We start from the raw sequence: 18,637 nt of genomic DNA, 5'->3' as shown, positions 1-18,637 counted from the left end.
CTGGGATTTGAAATGACATATGAGGAGAGATTGGGTTGATTGGGCTTATACTCGCTGGAGTTTGGAAGAATGAGAGGGGATCTCATTGAAACTTATAAAATTGTAACAGGACTAGACAGACAAGATGCAGGAAGGATGTTCCCGATGGCGGGGGAGTCCAGAACCAGGGGTCACAGTCTAAGGATAAGGGGTAAGCCATTTAGGACAGAGATGAGGAGGAATTTCTTCACCCAGAGAGTGGTGAACCTGTGGAATTCTCTACCACAGAAGGCAGTAGAGGCCAATTCATTAAATATATTCAAGAAGGAGTTGGATATATTTCTTAAGGCTAAAGGGATCAAGGGATATGGGGAGAAAGCAGGGACAGGGTTCTGAAATTGGATGATCAGCCATGATCGCATTGAATGGCAGAGCAGGCTCGAGGGGCCGAATGGCCTACTCCTGCTCCTATCTTCTATGTTTCTCTGTTTCTATGACACTGAGAGAACTCCCCTGCTCTTCTTCGAGTCATCCCACTGAATTTTTTATGCCTTCCGGAGCGAGCAGACGGGCCCTCAGTTTAACATCTCGTGAAAGACAGCACCTCCGACAGTGCAGCACTCCCTCAGTACCGCACTGAAGTGACACCCTTGACTATGTGCTCAAGTCTCTGGAGTGGAACTTTTTTTTTTAATTAGTTCACAGGATGTGGGCATCGCTGGCAAGGCCAGCATTTATTGCCCATTCCTCACTGCCCTTGAGAAAGTGGTGGTGAGCCGCCTTCTTGAACCGTTGCAGTCCGTGTGGTGAAGGTGCTCCCACAGTGCTGTTAGGGAGGGGGTTTCAGGATTTTGACCCAGCGACGATGAAGGAACAGCGATATATTTTCAAGTCGGGAGGTGTTGTCGAAGAAGCCTTGGCGAGTTGCTGCAGTGCATCTTGTAGATGGTACACACTGCAGCCACGGTACCCTGGTGGTGGAGGGAGTGAATATTTAAGGTGGTGGATGGGGTGCCAATCAAGCGGGCTGCTTTGTCTTGGATGGTGTCGAGCTTCTTGAGTGTTGTTGGAGCTGCACTCATCCAGGCAAGTGGAGAGTATTCCATCACACTCCTGACTTGTGCCTTGTAGATGGTGGAAAGGCTTTGGGGAGTCAGGAGGTGAGACACTCGCCGCAGAATACCTAGCCTCTGACCTGCTCTTGTTACCACAGTATTTATGTGGCTGATCCAGTTAAGTTTCTGGTCAATGGTGGCCCCCCAGGATGTTGATGGTGAGGGATTTGGCGATGGTAATGCTGTTGAATGTCAAGGGGCGGTGGTTAGACTCTCGCTTGTTGGAGATAGTCGTTGCCTGGCACTTGGGTGAACCCAAGACCTCCTGCCTTAGAGGTGTGAGTGCTACCAACCGAGCCAAGCTGACACTTCATTACATCCAAAATACTTTACGCAGTCAGGCTGCATAATTAAGAACACACCCACATAATGCTTTACTGGTTTTTGAGAGATACAGCTATTAGCCAGATTTAGACAATTTTACACTTACATCATAGAATCATAGAATGATACAGCATAGAAAGAGGCCATTCGGCCCATCGTGCTCAGGTTGGACCTGAGCCACACAAACTAGGAAGATCCCATGTTTAATCCCTGTTCCAATCTGAGTCAGCTGATCTCAGCTGGGGGACTATAATTGGCCTCAGCATCCCTAAGCTAGCGAGCAGCAAATCAGCCACAGAGCAGGGCAAGCAGGGCAGTATAACTCCAGGAGCAGGTACCAGTGTCAACTAGCATTAACGAGACGACATAACCGTATGACTGGTAACATAGGACTGGCTCCACAATCGGACAAGGTCTGCTTTCTACCAGCTTGTGTGTGGGCGTCAGGTGAAGACAGGGCTCAGTCGCAAACCCAAAAGGTGTTTACTCGTCGATGGTCCACCCACGCCGAAAGAACTCAAGTGCGGTCAGCGGTGGAACGTGGGGGTGGGAGGCCTCCTGATCTCGGTGGCTCACCTGCTCACTGTACCATTGTGGGAGGATGGTGGGGGCGTGAGGGAGGAAGCAAGTCTGTGATTTTCTGAAGGTGATTTCCACTGTACAAGCAATGAAGCCAAATATTACAGCCAAGACTGTCACTGGAATGGCCAGGGCTTTGCTAACCCACCTAGGCATTGTTGCATCATCCTCTGTCCATCGTTGCTAAGGGGAATAACTGCCCTTCTTCAAGGATGAGGTGAACGCCACATCGCAGGTCGGACGGCGGTGCAGTCTCGCACTGTGGAAGTTCCGGGTGAAACACAGGAACATCATTTTGATGCCAAATCACTTAAAGCTTCTCCTGTTGAGAAAAACCCCCAAAAATCAGCAACGTGTGAGGTGTAGGTAGAGGTGTACCAGGTAGAACAGCTATGGTGAGCTTTTGACATATTGCTACTCATTCTGTATCGGCAAGACAGGCCTTGAACCACTGGAGACATTGCCTCATTAACCAGCCATCAGAAGATACCGTAAATCAGTCAAGCGACTGTAGGCAGGTAATCTGCTATGAATAGGCTTGTTTTACGTATGTACTGGGAACAGATAAGAAGAAAGGCCATAACTGATACCAACAGCTTCTCACTAGTGAATTAACAGATGTTATTGCACAGATTAATTGAAGGGATATTGCACGCTGTTATAATGGCATTACTTTAGGACATATTTACGCATATAAAAGACACAGACACTGAAACCCCTTGAGGACTTTTCTAGTCTTGCTGAGGCTAGCGTAAGCAGTTAATGATGGCATGCTTGCGACCTCTTGAGGAGTCCCTGGTATGTGAGTTAAATTGATGCCTATATCTCATATGCACTGCATTAAAGGGGTTGTGTTTCATTATCTCATTGATTTGCTTTAATAAAGAATATTACCAGACATTTCAGTGTTTCTTAGTCCTCAAACTTGTGTTAGAGTTAAAGGAAGTATGACAAATATTTTATAATACCTTGCCTGGATGAGTGCAGCTCCAACAACACTCAAGAAGCTCGACACCATCCAGGACAAAGCAGCCCGCTTGATTGGCACCCCATCCACCACCTTAAACATTCACTCCCTCCACCACCGGCGCACCGTGGCTGCAGTGTGCACCATCTACAAGATGCACTGCAGCAACTCGCCAAGGCTTCTTCGGCAGCCCCTCCCAAACCCGTGACCTCTACCACCTTGAAGGACAAGGGCAGCAGGCGCATGGGAACACCACCACCTCCAAGTTCCCCTCCAAGTCACACACCATCCTGACTTAGAAGTATATCGCCGATCCTTCATCGTCGCTGGGTCAAAATCCTGGAACTCCCTACCTAACAACACTGTGGGAGCACCTTCACCGCACGGACTGCAACGGTTCAAGAAGGTGGCTCACCACCACCTTCTCAAGGGCAATTAGGGATGGGCAATAAATGCCGTCCTTGCCAGCGACGCCCACATCCCATAAATGAATTAAAAAAACCTCCACATAAGGGCAGTAGGGATATATGACAATATCCTAAATAAACTCAACATATGGCATTGGTGAGATTATTTACAGCAAAGGTTGCGAGTCATTGGCTAACTAATGGATGAGAAAGTGTTCCAATTGGTTAGTGGGTAAGTGCACTCCACAGCGAGGTACTGAGCCATTCAGACATCGAGGTCCAAGGTCAGAAGCTATTTCCTCTGGAATGAGGGGACACAATGAGCCACCCCGACAGCTCAGCATGCCTGGTAACATAGGACTCGCTCCACAATGGGGCAGCTGTCTACTTACTGATGCAGTGGTCATCGGCACAGTGGTGGACCCAGAATCCAAGAAGCTTGCTTTCTTCCTGGTTATGCACATTCCAGTTAGGCAGGCCTGGTATCCGTCTCTCACCTATAGTTACAGATCACAGAGAGAACAGATTTCAACTGATATGTCTAATGGAGAGATTGAACATGTTGCACTGGGGATTTTTCATTCATAAAGTGCACGTCTTATGTACAAGGAACCCGCTTCAGAAAAGCCATATCCCATTACTTCTGACGATCCATTTCACACCCTTCCACTTGTGGCCCTTGACAGACTCATTGCATTCTGTCTCTTCATTCACTGCCTGCCCACGGGATGTTGGTGGGTTGGGATTCGGTGCCGTTCCCTCTCCTTGTTTTGCTCTACAGCAACAGAGGGCAAGGAATGCTTTGAGCAGACGAAGCTAATTCAGTATTCACACGGCAAGGCTTCCTGCAAGATTTGCTCTTGCTTTGTGGAAGTGCCTTTAAGGGAAGGCAGCGCAGCTTAGGAAAATAAGGAGTCCGCCATTGTTCGAGAGCGCACTGCTTTCCCGTAGCAAGGGGAGGGGGAGGAAAGGGTAGAAAGGAGCAAGGGGATATGAGGGGACAGCAAGAGAGAAGCAGGTGGAGAAGGGAGGGAGGCGAGGAGAGGGGAGGAGAGGAGAGGAGTGGGAAGGAGAGAGAGGAGAGGAGTGGGAAGGAGAGAGAGGAGAGGAGTGGGAAGGAGAGAGAGGAGAGGAGAGGAGTGGGGAGGAGAGGAGAGGAGAGGAGAGGGGAGGAGAGGAGAGGAGAGGGGAGGAGAGGAGAGGGGAGGAGAGCGGGGAAGAGGAGAGGGGAGGAGAGGAGAGGGGAGGGGAGGAGAGGAGAGGAGAGGGGAGGGGGAGGTGAGGAGAGGGGAGGAGAGTAGAGGTGAGGGGAGGAGAGGAGAGGAGAGGGGAGGAGGGAGGAGAGGGGAGGAGGGGGAGGAGTGGGAAGGAGAGGAGAGGGGAGGAGTGGGAAGGAGGGAGGAGGAAAGGGGAGGAGGAGGAGAGGAGTGGAGAGGAGAGGAGGGGAGAGGAGGAAAGGAGAGGAGAGGGAAGGAGAGGAGGGGAGAGGAAGAGAGGAGAGGAGAAGATGGGAGAAGAAGGGAGAGGAGGGGAAGAAAGGGAAGGAGAGGGAAGGAGAGAAAAGGAGAAGAGAGGGGAGGAGAGGAGGAGAGGGGGGAGGGGAGAGGAGGAGAGGGAAGGGAAGAGGAGGAGAGGGGAGAGGAGGAGAGGGGAGGAGGAGAGGAGGGGAGGAGAGGGAAAGAGAGGGAAGGAGAGGGGAGGAGAGGGGAGAAGAGGGGAGGAGAGGGGAGAAGAGGGGAGGAGAGGGGAGAAGAGGGGAGAAGAGGGGAGGAGAGGGGAGGAGAGGGAGGGGGGGAGAGGGGAAGGCAGGGGAGGAGAGGGGAAGGAGGGGAGGGGAGGGGAGGGGAGGGGAGAGGAGGAGAGGGGAGGGGAGATGAGGAGAGATCAAAAAGGGATCAAACAGACCTTGATAACAAACTGCTTAGAGGTTTTTAGGGGGTCATTTTAACCTAAATTTCGCCTGGTGAGAAACACTTGGGATCGGGTGGAACGCCGGTTTTACAGCCTGCCCCGATATTGACTTCAATGGAGAGTGAAATCGGGCGGTTGAGGTTATTGCACCCAATCCCGTCAGTTTCCCGACAGGCGGGAAGGGTTAACATTGCCCCCCTGGAGTCCTTCTAATCACGCGGGTGAGAAATCTGTAACATGGGTGCTGCGAGTGGCATGGCGCCGCAGTGACAATGGTTCATTACCCGGCTGGCACGCACTGCCTGGGCACACACACAACACACTGCAGGTTGTCCCTTCGAGTGAGGGTTGCTGTGGACCCCGTAACCCTCTTCAGGGGTAGGAAGGTGGAGATGGAATGAACACCTTGAGGGCGCTCCGATTGAAACCAGAGCACTTCCTACCTGCCGATTTAACAGACAGAGGATGATGAAGATGAAGGTGCCCTGCAAACTGTTGACGATGGTGAATAAATAGGCCATGACCACGGTTGAATCCTGAAAGTGGAACAAGCCGAGAATCCAGGTGCAGCCCAGGATGAACACCTGCGCAATGGCTTTAAACGTCAGCATCCTGTAGACAGCAGAGAGTTCAGTGAGACAAGAGAAGCAGTGAGTTATAACACGCTGCTTTTACTGCATATGTTAACGCTGTTAATTGAAATGATAAATATGCATCTCAATTTAAATCACTTCTTAATGTTCTTTTGTATTCTCTTCCAGGCCTGTTAAATTGCACGCCCTACATAAACTTGAGGTCATCCAAAACTCGGCTGCCCGTGTCCTAACTCGCACCAAGTCCCGTTCGCCCATCACCCCCTGTGCTCGCTGACCTACATTGAGCAGCGCCTTGATTTCAAAATTCTCATCCTTGTTTTCAAATCCCTCCATGGCCTCGCCCCTCCCTATCTCTGCAACCTCCTCCAGCCCCACAACCCCCCGAGATATCTGCGCTCCTCTAATTCTGCCCTCTTGAGCATCCCTGATTATAATCGCTCAACCATTGGTGGCCGTGCCTTCTGTTGCCTGGGCCCTAAGCTCTGGAATTCCCTGCCTAAACCTCTCCGCCTCACTACCTCTCTTTCCTCCTTTAAGATGCTCCTTAAAACCTACCTCTTTGACCAAGCTTTTGGTCACCTGCCCTAATTTATCCTTAAGTGGCTCGCTGTCAAATTTTTTTGTCTTAAAATACTCCTGTGCGGCGCCTTGGGACATTTTACTATGTTAAAGGCGCTATATAAATACAAGTTGTTGTTGTTGTCCTGTGCCAGTGCAGAGCAGTTATATTGTTGTCAACTGTGGCTCCGTGAGATTAATATATGTCACGGGAGACAAATTAAACGCCAGGTTTTGATGTTAATATGTGGTGGAGGGATGGCTGTGCAGAGCGGCGGAATGGATTTGTATGATACAATGGAATGATCGCGATTGTTGTATTGTTGTAAATGTTTTTAATATTGAATAAATCCAAATTTTTAAAAATGGATACGGCAAAAAAAATCTGTGGCTCAGTGGGTAGCACTCGCGCCTGAGTCAGAAGGTTGTGGGTTCAAGTCCCACTCCAGGGACTTGAGCAAATAAAGCTAGGCTGACACTCCAGTGCAGTACTGAGGGAGTGCCACACTGTCGGAGGTGCCGTCTTTCGGATGAGACGTTAAACCGAGGCCCCGTCTGCTCTCTCAGGTGGGTGTAAAAGATCCCACGGCACTATTTGGAAGAAGAGCAGGGGAATTCTCCCCGGTGTCCGGGCCAATATTTATCCCTCAGCCAGTAGCATTAGAATTGATCTGATCATTATCACCTTGCTATTTGTGGGAGCTTGCTGTGTGCAAGTGGGCTGCCCCGTTTCCTACATTACAACAGTGACTCACTTTAAAAAGTACTTCATTGGCTGTGAAACACTTTGGGTCATCTTGGGGTCATGAAAGGCGCTATAGAAATGCAAGTCTTTCTTCAACTTAAAGGTTAATATAAGACAGATTTGAGTTTCTAATGCTTCCATCAAGTCTCTCAGAAGCACCTCAAAACATTTCACATGTGAAGTGCAGTCACTGCCACGTTGATAAAACAAACGTTAAAGGTTCAAACAGTTGCCGATCAGCGAGCCGTGCTCTGCCTTCCACTGACTGGAGCAATAAAGGTAGAGCAGTATAACTGCTGTCCCCTTGCACCACCTTAAAGTGGGTACCAGCGGAGTAAGTACAAGCGCGCGCTGCCTGATATCACTGTCGGTGATATTGTTCACGTGACCTTCTGCCTGCTGTTTCAATACAGGCCTTAATTCAGTTTAATTAAAATGGGCTCGGGGAGTGTCACTCATATAAGAACATAAGGACATAAGAAATAGGAGCAGGAGTCGGCCATTCGGCCCCTCGAGCCTGCTCTGCCATTCAATGAGATCATGGCTGATCTTCTGCCTCAACTCCATTCACCGGCCCTATCGCCATATCCCTTGATGCCCTTACTAGTCAGAAATCTATCGACTTCTGTTTTGAATATACCCAATGACTGAGCCTCCACAGCCCTCTGGGGTAGAGAATTCCAAAGATTCACCACCCTCTGTGCGAAGAACTTTCTTCTCATCTCAGTCCTGCATGGTCTACTCTTTATCCTGAGGCTGTGGCCCCTGGTTCTAGACTCCCCAGCCAAGGGAAACATTCTCCCAGCATCCATCCTATCAAGCCCTGTAATAATTTTGTATGCTTCAATGAGATCCCCTCTCATTCTTCTGAATTCAAGTGAATACAGGCCTAGTTTACTCAATCTCTTCTCATACAACAGTCCCGCCATCCCAGGAATTAATCTTGTGAACCTTCATTGCACTCCCTCTATGGCAAGTATATCCTTCCTTAGGTAAGGAGACCAAGATTGTACACAGTACTCCAGGTGTGGTCTCACCAAGGCCCTATATAATTGGAGTAAGACTTCTTTACTCCTGTACTCAAATCCTCTTGTAATGAAGGCCAGCATACCATTTGCCTTCTTAATGGCTTGCTGCACCTGCACATTCACTTTCAGTGACTCATGTACAAGGACACCCAGGTCCCTTTGAGCATCTGCATTTCCCAATCTTTCACCATTTAGGAAATACTCTGCCTTTCTGTTTTTTCTACCAAAGTGGATAACTTCACATTTATCCACATTATATTCCATCTGCCATATTCTTGCCCACTCACTGAGCCTGTCGAGATCCCCTTGAAGCCTCTTCACATCCTCTTCGCAACTGACACTGCCACCTTGCATATACGTTGAGCAGGTCAGTTTTAGTAATTGTTCAAGGGCAATCCATTCTATGGGTCCCTCTGTTTGACTCTTAGGAACAGGCCAAGGCCATTCCAGCATGGGAACACCACCACTTCCAAGTTCCCCTCCAAGTCACACGCCATCCTGACTTGGAAGCATATCGCTGATCCTTCATCGTGGCTGGGTCAAAATCCTGGAACTCCCTCCCTAACAGCACTGTGGGAGTACCTTCACCCCACGGACTGCAGCGGTTCAAGAAGGTGGCTCACCACCACCTTGTCGAGGGCAATTAGGGATGGGCAATAAATGCCGGCCTTGCCAGTGACGCCCACATCCCATAAACAATTTTTTTTTAAATTCAGCCCCTCGGGCCTGTTTCACCATTCAATTAGATCACGCTGATCTGTACCTCATACCCACTTACCTGCCTTAGCGTCATATCCCTTGATACTGTTACCTAACAAAAATCAATCTATCCCAGTCTCAGAACCTCCAATTGATCCCCAGCGTCCACAACATTTTGGGGCCAGAAAGTTCCAGAATTCTACCACCGTTTGTGTGAAGAAGTGCTTCCTGATTTTTTTCCTGAATGGCCTGGCTTTAAATTTAAGGTTATGCCACCTTGTTCTTGATTCCCCCACCAGAGGAGATAGTTTCTCCCTATCTACGCTATCGAATCCGTTTAACCTCAAACAGATCACCACTCAGTGTCAGCCGTGGCTCAGTGGGCAGCACCCTTACCTCTGAGTTGCCTCTGAAGGTTGTGGGTTCAAGTCCCACTTCAGAGACTTGAGCACAGAATCCAGGCTGACGCTCCCAGTGCAGTGCTGAGGGAGTGCCGCACTGTCGGAGGTGCCATCTTTCGGATGAGACGCTCAACCGAGGCCCCATCTGCTCTCTCAGGTGGACGTAAACGATCCCATGACACTATTCGAAGAAGAGTAGGGGGAGTTCTCCCCGGTGTCCTGGCTAATATTTATCCCTCAACCAACATAACAAAAACCGATTATCTGGTCATTATCACATTGCTGTGTGTGGGAGCTTGCTGTGTGCAAATTGGCTGCCACGTTTCCTACATTACAACAGTGACTCCACTTCAAAAGTACTTCATTGGCTTTGGGATGCCTGGTGGTCACGAAAGGCGCTATAGAAATGTAAGTCTTTCTTTCTCAACCTTCTATACTCGAGGGAATACAAGCCAAGTTTATACAACCTGTGTCCATAATTTAACCCTTTTAGCCCCGGTATCATTCTGGTGAATCTGTGCTGCTCCCCCTCCAAGGCCAGTATATCCTTCCTGAGGTGTGGGGCCCAGAACTGAACGCAGCGCCCCAGAGGGGGGTCGGACCCAAGCTCTGAACAACCGAAGCAACACTTCTGGAAAGTTTCTTTGTGTGAATGTTGGTTGAACGCAGAGGCAGGGTTTGGCTACAGCGCCCATGACAGCCGCATAGCCTGTTGCCACTCGCCGACAGTCGCACGTGCCAAGCGCCCTAGAAGAGGAGGAGAGAGAAGAGAGGAAACAGCCGACAGTCTCAGCACGCCTGAAAGAACGTTGGCTCCGGTTAGCGCCAGAGTAACGCTCGAGTTCCGAACTCTGGGTTCACTCGCCTCATGTCCTTAATTTTCGTGACTTCGGAGTTCAGGCGGGTGAGCTGTGCCCTCAGTATCCAGAGCGTGACCGTGAACAGGACCGTATTAAACTGCGGGGAAAACCAATGGGAACAAAATCATTTAGAACAATGGAGAAAGATGACGCTATTACGCCAGTGTGGTGCCAGCCAGCAGTGCTCTGGGATGTATTGCGACAGGATGTATCCAGACCCTTCTACTGAGTATTCTGGCAGTTACACAGAATTATGTCGAGTCTATAGCACAGAAAAAGGCCATTCAGCCCAAATCTGTTTGGATCCTGCCAGTAATTAAAATGATGACTTATTCTGACTGGAATCCTTGCAGGTCTGTCAGCTAGATTATTCCTCCCTTCACTAATTGAAGTCACGATCCTTGTCCTCATCCATCAATCCTTCCAAGGCTTTGCCCCACCCTACCTCTGCAACTTCTCCCAACCCTAACTGCCAGTTGTTGTTGTTGTTTCGTATGACGGGAAAAGCTTATTATGGGATGCCTTGCTTTTCAGACCGGGAGGTCGCTTTTGGGCATTCGCTCGTCTTTGCGACGACATGAGCTGGCAAGTTCTCGGTGAACGAGCACACACGGGGAGACCACGTGTAGGTTGTCATCAGCACCCCCAGTGTGCGCTGTCCACTCTACCTCTTCGCACCCCTTCCCCCTTCATTCCATCATTGAAGACGAATTTAACCCTTTTACTCGCTGGAGTTTAGAAGAATGAGAGGGGATCTCATTGAAACTTATAAAATACTGGCAGGACTGGACAGACTAGATGCAGGGAGGATGTTCCCGATGGTCGGGGAGTCCAGAACCAGGGGTCACAGTCTAAGGATAAGGGGTAGGCCTTTTAGGACAGAGATGAGGAGGAATTTCTTCACCCAGAGAGCAGTGAACCTGTGGAATTCTCTACCATAGAAGGCAGCAGAGGCCAATTCATTAAATATATTCAAGAAGGAGTTGGATATATTTCTTAAGGCTAAAGGGATCAAGGGGTATGGGGAGAAAGCAAGGAATGGGTACTGAACTTGGATGATCAACCATGATCGCATTGAATGGCGGAGCAGGCTCGAGGGGCCGAATGGCCTACTCCTGCTCCTATCTTCTATGTTTCTATGAAGTCTTAAAGCACGTGGGCCCCGCATTCCAGAACTCCCTCTCTACATCCTGCCACACTACCTTCTCCCTCCCTTCAAAAACCTCTGCAGAACCTATAGGGGTGGGGGGGGCAATTTTAACCTAAGCCGCCTGTCAGGAAACTGATGGGATCAGATTCAACACCCCGCCCAATTTTACTCTCCATTGAAGTCAATAAAACCGGCGTTCCACCCGATCCTGTGGGCTTCCCGCCCGGTATCTTAGGTTAAAGTTACCCCCCAACCTCTTCTTCGCCATCTTCGCCACCTCCAGTGCCTCTTCCCCTCCCCCTGCGCCACCTATTTGCTGCGTAGGTGCAAGATGATGTTGGTGTAACGGTGGCCAAAAGGTTGGGCTGAGCATAAAGTGGGTATTCCTTGAGGAAGCTCTAACCTTCGGTCCGAACAGCTAAATGATGTCATAGTTACCAGAATCATTGCGCAGACTGGACCAATGAAACTCCAGATAAATGCGTTCTCGATGGCCAACCAGCAGCTGAAACAGAACGGGGGAGCACAGAATGCAAACATGGTTAGACACATCATTGGGATCCCCTCCGTCTTGCTGCCTCAGCCCCTTCTCCCCCCGCCCCCACCCCCCCCCCCACCATCTTCGAAAGCTCCCTCAAAACCTTGACCCTGTCTTTGATCACCCCGTGAAGCTTCTCCTGACTCCTTGCTTGATTTCTGTCTTGGAATATCTGGTTGCGTGAAAGGGGTAATGAAAGGCTTCCCACATTACAACGGTGACTCCACTTCAAAAAGTACTCCATTGGCTGTAAAGTGCTTTGAGACGTCCGGTGGTCGTGAAAGGCGCTATAGAAATGCAAGTCTTTCTTTCTACGGGAGTTTAAGTTCTATTCAATGATCTAAAGGTTCTGTTATGTTATAAGTAGCAGTCCGAGCCTGTTACCGGCTGACCTGAGTTCTATTTCTGACTGATCTCACACAGACGCACTGTGGATGGGTGGTACAAGTACACAACCGTTAATTAATAACGTTGCATACATCCATACCCTCTGGAAACAGAAATTATCGAAAAGGACATTTATAAAATGCCCAGGGGGTTCAACGGAGCCACCTTGACACCTTTTAACCTTAGCTGGGCAACGGACTGGAGTTATACACACACAGCTGGGTGGGCGTGTGTGCTGTGAGGAGGATGCCGAGAAACTCCAGTACAATTTGGATAGGCTGGGCGATTGGACAGATGCATGGCAGATGCAGTATAATGTGGATAAATGTGAGGCTATCCACTTTGGTGGCAAAAACAGGAAGGCAGATTATTATCTGAACAACAATAGATTGGGAGAAGAGGAAGTGCAACAAGACCTGGGTGTCCTTGTGCATCAGTCGCTGAAGGTAAGCATGCAGGTGCAGCAGGCGTTTAAGAAGGCAAATGGTATGTTGGCCTTCGTAGCGAGAGGGTTCGAGTACAGGAACAAGGATGTGTTGCTGCAGTTGTACAGGGCCTTGGTGAGACGACACCTTGAGTATTGTGTGCAGTTTTGGTCGCCTTATCTGAGGAAGGATGTTCTTGCCATGGAGGGAGTCCAGACTGATACCTGGGATGGCAGGAATGACATATGAGGAGAGATTGGGTCGATTGGGCTTATACTCGCTGGAGTTTAGAAGAATGAGAGGGGATCTCATTGAAACTTATAAAAAATTCTAACAGGACTGGACAGACTAGATGCAGGGAGGATGTTCCTGATGGCGGGGGAATCCAGAACCAGGGGTCACAGTCTAAGGATAAGGGGTAAGCCATTTAGGACAGAGATGAGGAGGAATTTCTTCACCCAGAGAGTGGTGAACCTGTGGAATTCTCTATCACAGAAGGCAGTTGAGGCCAATTCATTAAATATATTCAAGAAGGAGTTAGATATATTTCTTAAGGCTAAAGGGATCAAGAGATATGGGGAGAAAGCAGGGACAGGGTACTGAACTTGGATGATCAGCCATGATCTCATTGAATGGCGGAGCAGGCTCGAAGGGCCGAATGGCCTACTCCTGCTCCTATCTTCCATGTTTCTATACTACACTTGGCGTGAGACTGTCCACTGGAGTTCGGGTGTTCGATGAGATATCGCTTCGGAAGGGGGCACTGCTAGTCTTGCGTTGATGGGCGTCTGAAACGAATCCATGTGAGGTATTAAATATTCGCTCTGCGATATTAATCAATTCTTAAGGTGTGTTGATTTCAGGTTATCATTGATCAGCAAATACGTAAACAACAAGAGTTGCAATTTTTACTGCCCTTTGTGTGAAGAAGCGCTCCCTGATTTCGCTCTTGAACGGCCTGGCTCTAAGTTTAAGATTATGTCCCCTCATTTTGATTCCCCCACCAAGGGAAATAGTTTCTATCGAATCCTTTAAAAATCTTAAAATCCTCAATTAGATCACCTTCACTCGAGGGAATACAAGCCTAGTCTGTGCAGCCTGTCCTCATAATTTAACCCTTTTAGCCCCCGATATCATTCAGGTGAATCTGCGCTGCACCCCCTCCAAGGCCAGTGTATCCTTCCAGAGGTGCGGTGCCCAGGGCTGAACGCAGTGCCCAAGACTGGGTTTAACTAGAGCTTTATACAACTGGTTCTGGTCCAAGTTCCTGGTCAATGAGAGGTTATGCCCCCTTGTTCTGTACTCCCCTCCCCCCCACCCTCCCACCAGCTGAAATAGTTTCTCTTTATCTACTGTGTCGAATCCTTTTAACATTTTGATCAGCTCACACGTCAATCTTCTATACTCAAGCCTGTTGGGACTTCATGTCCAGGCTCTCCCCTGAAGAATGGACACGTGCCTTCCTGGTACCAGAGGGCAAGCAGCGCCCATGGAACAGGACTTCCACAAGAGTCAGCACGCCAAGGAGAGCTGGGAAACAACCAGAGGCTATTGAAACATATAAGATTCTGAAGGGGCTCGACAGGGTAGATGCAGAGAGGATGTTTCCCCTCGTGGGGGAATCTAGAAGTAGGGGGCATAGTTTCAGAATAAGGGGGCACCCATTTAAATCGGAGATGAGGAGGAATTTCTTCTCTCAGAGGGTCGTGAATCTTTGGAATTCTCTTCCCCAGAGAGCTGTGGAGGCGGAGTTATTGAATATATTCAAGGTGGAGATAGACAGATTTTTGAACGGTAAGGAAGTCAAGGGTTACGGGGAGCGGGCAGGGAAGTGGAGTTGAGGCCAAGATCAGATCAGCCATGATCTTATTGAATGGCGGAGCAGGCTCGAGGGGCCGAATGACCGACTCCTGCTCCTACGTCTTATGTTCTTATGTTATATCCAGAACTGTGTTAAATGTTGTGCCTTCTGAGTAAGTGTTACACTCTTCCTGTTAGCTTAAACTACGGGAGAGTCGGAATGGACTGGATGTTGATCTTTTCCCAGTGAGTAGTGAGTCTCTGGGATGTGTTGCCGGCTGGTGTGTTGGGTGCTGACTCTCTACCTTCAAGCGGGAGCTGGACAGGTTCCTGACTGGGGCAGAGAACACATCATGTAGAAGGTCAGTGTCTCGGTCCGTGTGATCTCCTGCAGTGGTTTCGATCGCTTGAGGTGGTCGGAGAGGAATTTTCCAAAGTATTTTTTCCGCTTATTGGCCCAGGGATTTTTCTCTTTTTTTTTACCTCTCCCAGGAGATCACAAGGCTGAGGGGGGAAGGGGCAGGGGGGCTGGGAGGATGCGGAGTGTCCAGTCATGATGCTCCGGCCATCGTGGGGTGTGGCCGGCTTGCCGGACCAGCTGGTCATTTCCTGCCCCGCCAATTTCACACATTGGTATGTTACTTACTACCGGTGTGATCCGTAACCGGCGGAATAGGCTGCTGCGGAAACGGTCACTATCACCATAGGCACTCCGTATCCAAACGGGTACATGAACCACCGCATCACCTTGTGGCCGTAGGAGTTGCTTATTTTCTGGAGGTTTCTGACCATAAGGTGCAGGTGAATTCCTTCCACGCACATCCAAGCAAAGGCCGCCAGAAACAGGTAATGCAAACAACCCGCGATGATCCCACATGCAACCTGGAACAAAGAACACAGGCTCAAAATCAACGCTGCCTTTTGGCATGCTCAATCGCATCATCCTCACACTTTACATCCATTTTATGTGTTTCTTTATTCATTCATGGGGATGTGGGTGTCGCTGGCAAGGCCAGCATTTAGTGCCCATCCCTAATTGCCCTGGAGAAGGTGGTGGTGAGCCGCCTTCTTGAACCGCTGCAGTCCGTGTGGTGAAGGTACTCCCACAGCGCTGTTAGGGAGGGAGTGCTAGGATTTTGACCCAGCGACGATGAAGGAACGGCCGATATATTTCCAAGTCAGGATGGTGCGTGACGTGGAAGGGAACTCATTCAAGAAGGAGTTAGATATATTTTTTAAGGCTAAGGGGATCAAGGGATATGGGGAGAAAGCAGGGACAGGGTACTGAATTTGGATGATCAGCCATGATCGCATTGAATGGCGGAGCAGGCTCAAGGGGCCAAATGGCCTACTCCTGCTCCTAGTTTCTATGTTTCTATGTTTCTAACTTGGAGCTGGTGGTGTTCCTATGCGCCTGCTGCCCTTGTCCTTCTCAGTGGAAGAGGTCGTGGGTTTGGGAGGTGCTGCCGAAGAAGCCTTGGTGAGTTGCTGCAGTGCATCTTGTAGATGGTACACACTGCAGCCACGGTGCGCCGGTGGTGGAGGGAGGTGAATGTTTAAGGTGCTGGATGGGGTGCCGATCAAGCGGACTGCTTTGTCCTGGATGGCGTCGAGGTTCTTGAGTGTTGTTGGAGCTGCACTCATCCAGGCAAGTGGGAGAGTATTCCATCACACTCCTGACTTGTACCTGGTCGGTAACGGAGAGGATTTGGGGAGTCAGCAGGTGAGTCACTCGCCGCAGGGTACACAGATCGAGCCTCAATTTAGTGTCTCATACAAAAGAAGGCACCTCTAACCTTTCAGCACTCCTTCAGTACTGCACCGAAGTGCGCGCCTCGCTAACGTACTCAAATCCTAGAGTGGAGGAATTAAACCCACAATCAAAGGCCAGGCTGCTACGAGCTGAGCTAAGCAAGAGCGTATTCACAATATATATAGAATAACCTGGAGGTGAAGTTGTCTGGATTGAACGCTGGTCAATTGTGACGGGGTATCTCATACTATTTCAGGCATCATGTTCGTTTTACTATAGAAAGACTTGCATTTATATAGCGCCTTTCACGACCACCGGACTTCTCAAAGCGCCTTACAGCCAATGAAGTATTTTTGAATTGTAGTCACTGTTGTAATGTGGCAAATGTGGCGCTAATTTGCACACAGCAAGCTCCCACAAACAGCAACGTGATAATGACCAGATCATCTGTTTTAGTGATGTTGGTTGAGGGACAAATATTAGCCAGGACACCGGGGAGAACTCCCCCGCTCTTGTTTGAAGTAGTACCATGGGATCTTTAGTGCCCACCTGAGAGGGCAGACGGGGCCTCGGTTTAACAACTCCTCCGAAAGACGGCACCTCCCGACAGTGCAGCACTCCCTCAGCACTGCACTAGAGGGTGATCCCAGCTTTTTGCGCTCAAGCCTCTGGAGTGGGACTTGAACCCACAACCTTCTGACTCAGAGGCGAGAGAGTGCTGCCCACTAAGCCACGGCTGACACAATAACTGAAGCCTTCATCGTCGCTGGGTCAAAATCCTGGAACTCCCTCCCTGACAGCACTGTGGGAGCACCTTCACCACACGGACTGCAGCGGTTCAAGAAGGCGGCTCACCACCACCTTCTTGAGGGCAATTAGGAATGGGCAATAAATGCTGGCTTTGCCAGCGACACCCACATCCCGTGAACGAATAAAAAAAAAAGGTGCAAATACAGTTTCAAAAAGTTCCCAGGAAGTGAGTTGGCTTATCTGGGAACTAATTAATTACTATTTAAACATTCTCGAACGTGACCCAATTGGAATGAACAGCCAACTTTCTTGCTCAATGTGCCTCAGTTCCAATTGGAGGGTGACGCAAGAAAACTACTAGGCACTTGGTCTAAGCGTTAAACAAAGCTTTAATCAACTGTTTTACAACATGGAGGTCTAGTTGTGTCCTTCACTAGTTCCTGTTAAGAATGCCCTGCGCAAGCTGGGCCCGTGCCCGAGTATTTATACTCTCCCTGGACAGCGCCACCCGCAGGCCGCTCAGTATTATTTCATAAGTCTTTCTTTCATGAATGACTGATTCATGTCAGAGGGTGTATTCACTGATCCGAGGGTAGCCCCTTACAGGCGCTCTCTGTAAAGGAAGGTTATTACCCAACGCTCTGTTGTGGTTGAATGGAACATATTTAGAATGGCCGGTTACCCCTGGGATTCTCTCACCTTGCTGCTGGTTCTGTTAATTCCGACCAGGAAGAGTAGCTCGGCCAGGAACAGAGTGACGCACAGGTTGATGTGGATGGTACTGTTGTGGCTGGTCACTTGGGTGCAGAACAGGAACGTGACAATAACCAGTCCCAGGCACACCAGCGATGTGATGATGCCAACCAACGTTATCACGCTGAGAACTTGATCCAAGTCGTCCTGTCGTTGGCACATAGACACAAATGACAACCACTTTAAGCAAATATAATTAAACCAAAACTTTGCTTTCTTGCCCTCTCTCCTGATGGCACTGAGACCTTGCTGGAGCACTGATCCACAGGCGCACATACCTCATTCAAATGGCCATGCTTGAAACGTGAGCCCAAACAGTGATTCACCCTCCCTTCCTTCCACCCGCTCCTCCAGCGTAGCAGGATCTGTGACAAGCCCATTGCAGCCAACCCCAACCCTATCCTCACACCCCTCACGTTCCAGCACAGGTCACTGGTAACATCGAATCTACAGCACGGAAACAGGACATTGGCTCAACTAGTCTTTTATAAATTTAATCTGGGGGTGTGGGCGTCGCTGGCCAGGCCAGCATTTATTGCCCATCCCTAGTTGACCTTGAGAAGGTGGTGGTGAGCTGCCTTCTAGAGCCGCTGCAGCCCGTGTGGTGAAGGTACTCCCACAGTACTGTTAGGGAGGGAGTTCCAGGATTTTGACCCAGCGACGATGAAGGAACGGCCGATACATTTCCAAGTTGGGATGGGGTGTGTGACTTGGAGGCGGTGGTGTTTCCAAGCGCCTGATGCCTTGGTCTATCTAGGTGGCAGAAGTTGCACATTTGGGAGGTGCTGTCTATGTCGGTGTTTACACTCCCCACGATCCTCCTAATCTATGGTCAGCGAGCAGAAATGGAAATCTAGGCTGATCACTCTTCTCTCCTCAGCACATGGTGTTAAAAGTTTCAAAGTTACGGTT

General features: G+C 49.5%; 1 protein-coding gene across 1 annotated transcript in view; it reads right to left on the bottom strand.

The window, feature by feature from the left end:
- Positions 1-1,444: 1,444 nt before the first annotated feature.
- LOC147097617 (adhesion G protein-coupled receptor E3-like) overlaps positions 1,445-18,637 on the bottom strand; it is a 51,174-nt gene continuing 33,981 nt past the window's right edge. The window contains exons 11-18 of the mRNA XM_085971419.1: positions 18,142-18,172; positions 17,672-17,872; positions 15,116-15,351; positions 11,758-11,824; positions 10,175-10,266; positions 5,726-5,894; positions 3,764-3,868; positions 1,445-2,319 (exon numbers count right to left, since the gene is read on the bottom strand). Coding sequence (XP_085827545.1) covers positions 2,308-2,319; positions 3,764-3,868; positions 5,726-5,894; positions 10,175-10,266; positions 11,758-11,824; positions 15,116-15,351; positions 17,672-17,872; positions 18,142-18,172 — 913 coding nt within the window. The 3' untranslated portion in view covers positions 1,445-2,307. The remainder of the gene's footprint in view (positions 2,320-3,763; positions 3,869-5,725; positions 5,895-10,174; positions 10,267-11,757; positions 11,825-15,115; positions 15,352-17,671; positions 17,873-18,141; positions 18,173-18,637) is intronic.

This window comes from Somniosus microcephalus, chromosome 31 (genome assembly GCF_052327205.1).
Source record: "Somniosus microcephalus isolate GS21.2 chromosome 31, FLI_Smic_1.0, whole genome shotgun sequence".
Taxonomy (NCBI): domain Eukaryota; kingdom Metazoa; phylum Chordata; class Chondrichthyes; order Squaliformes; family Somniosidae; genus Somniosus; species Somniosus microcephalus.
This window is presented reverse-complemented; position numbering and strand designations above follow the sequence as displayed.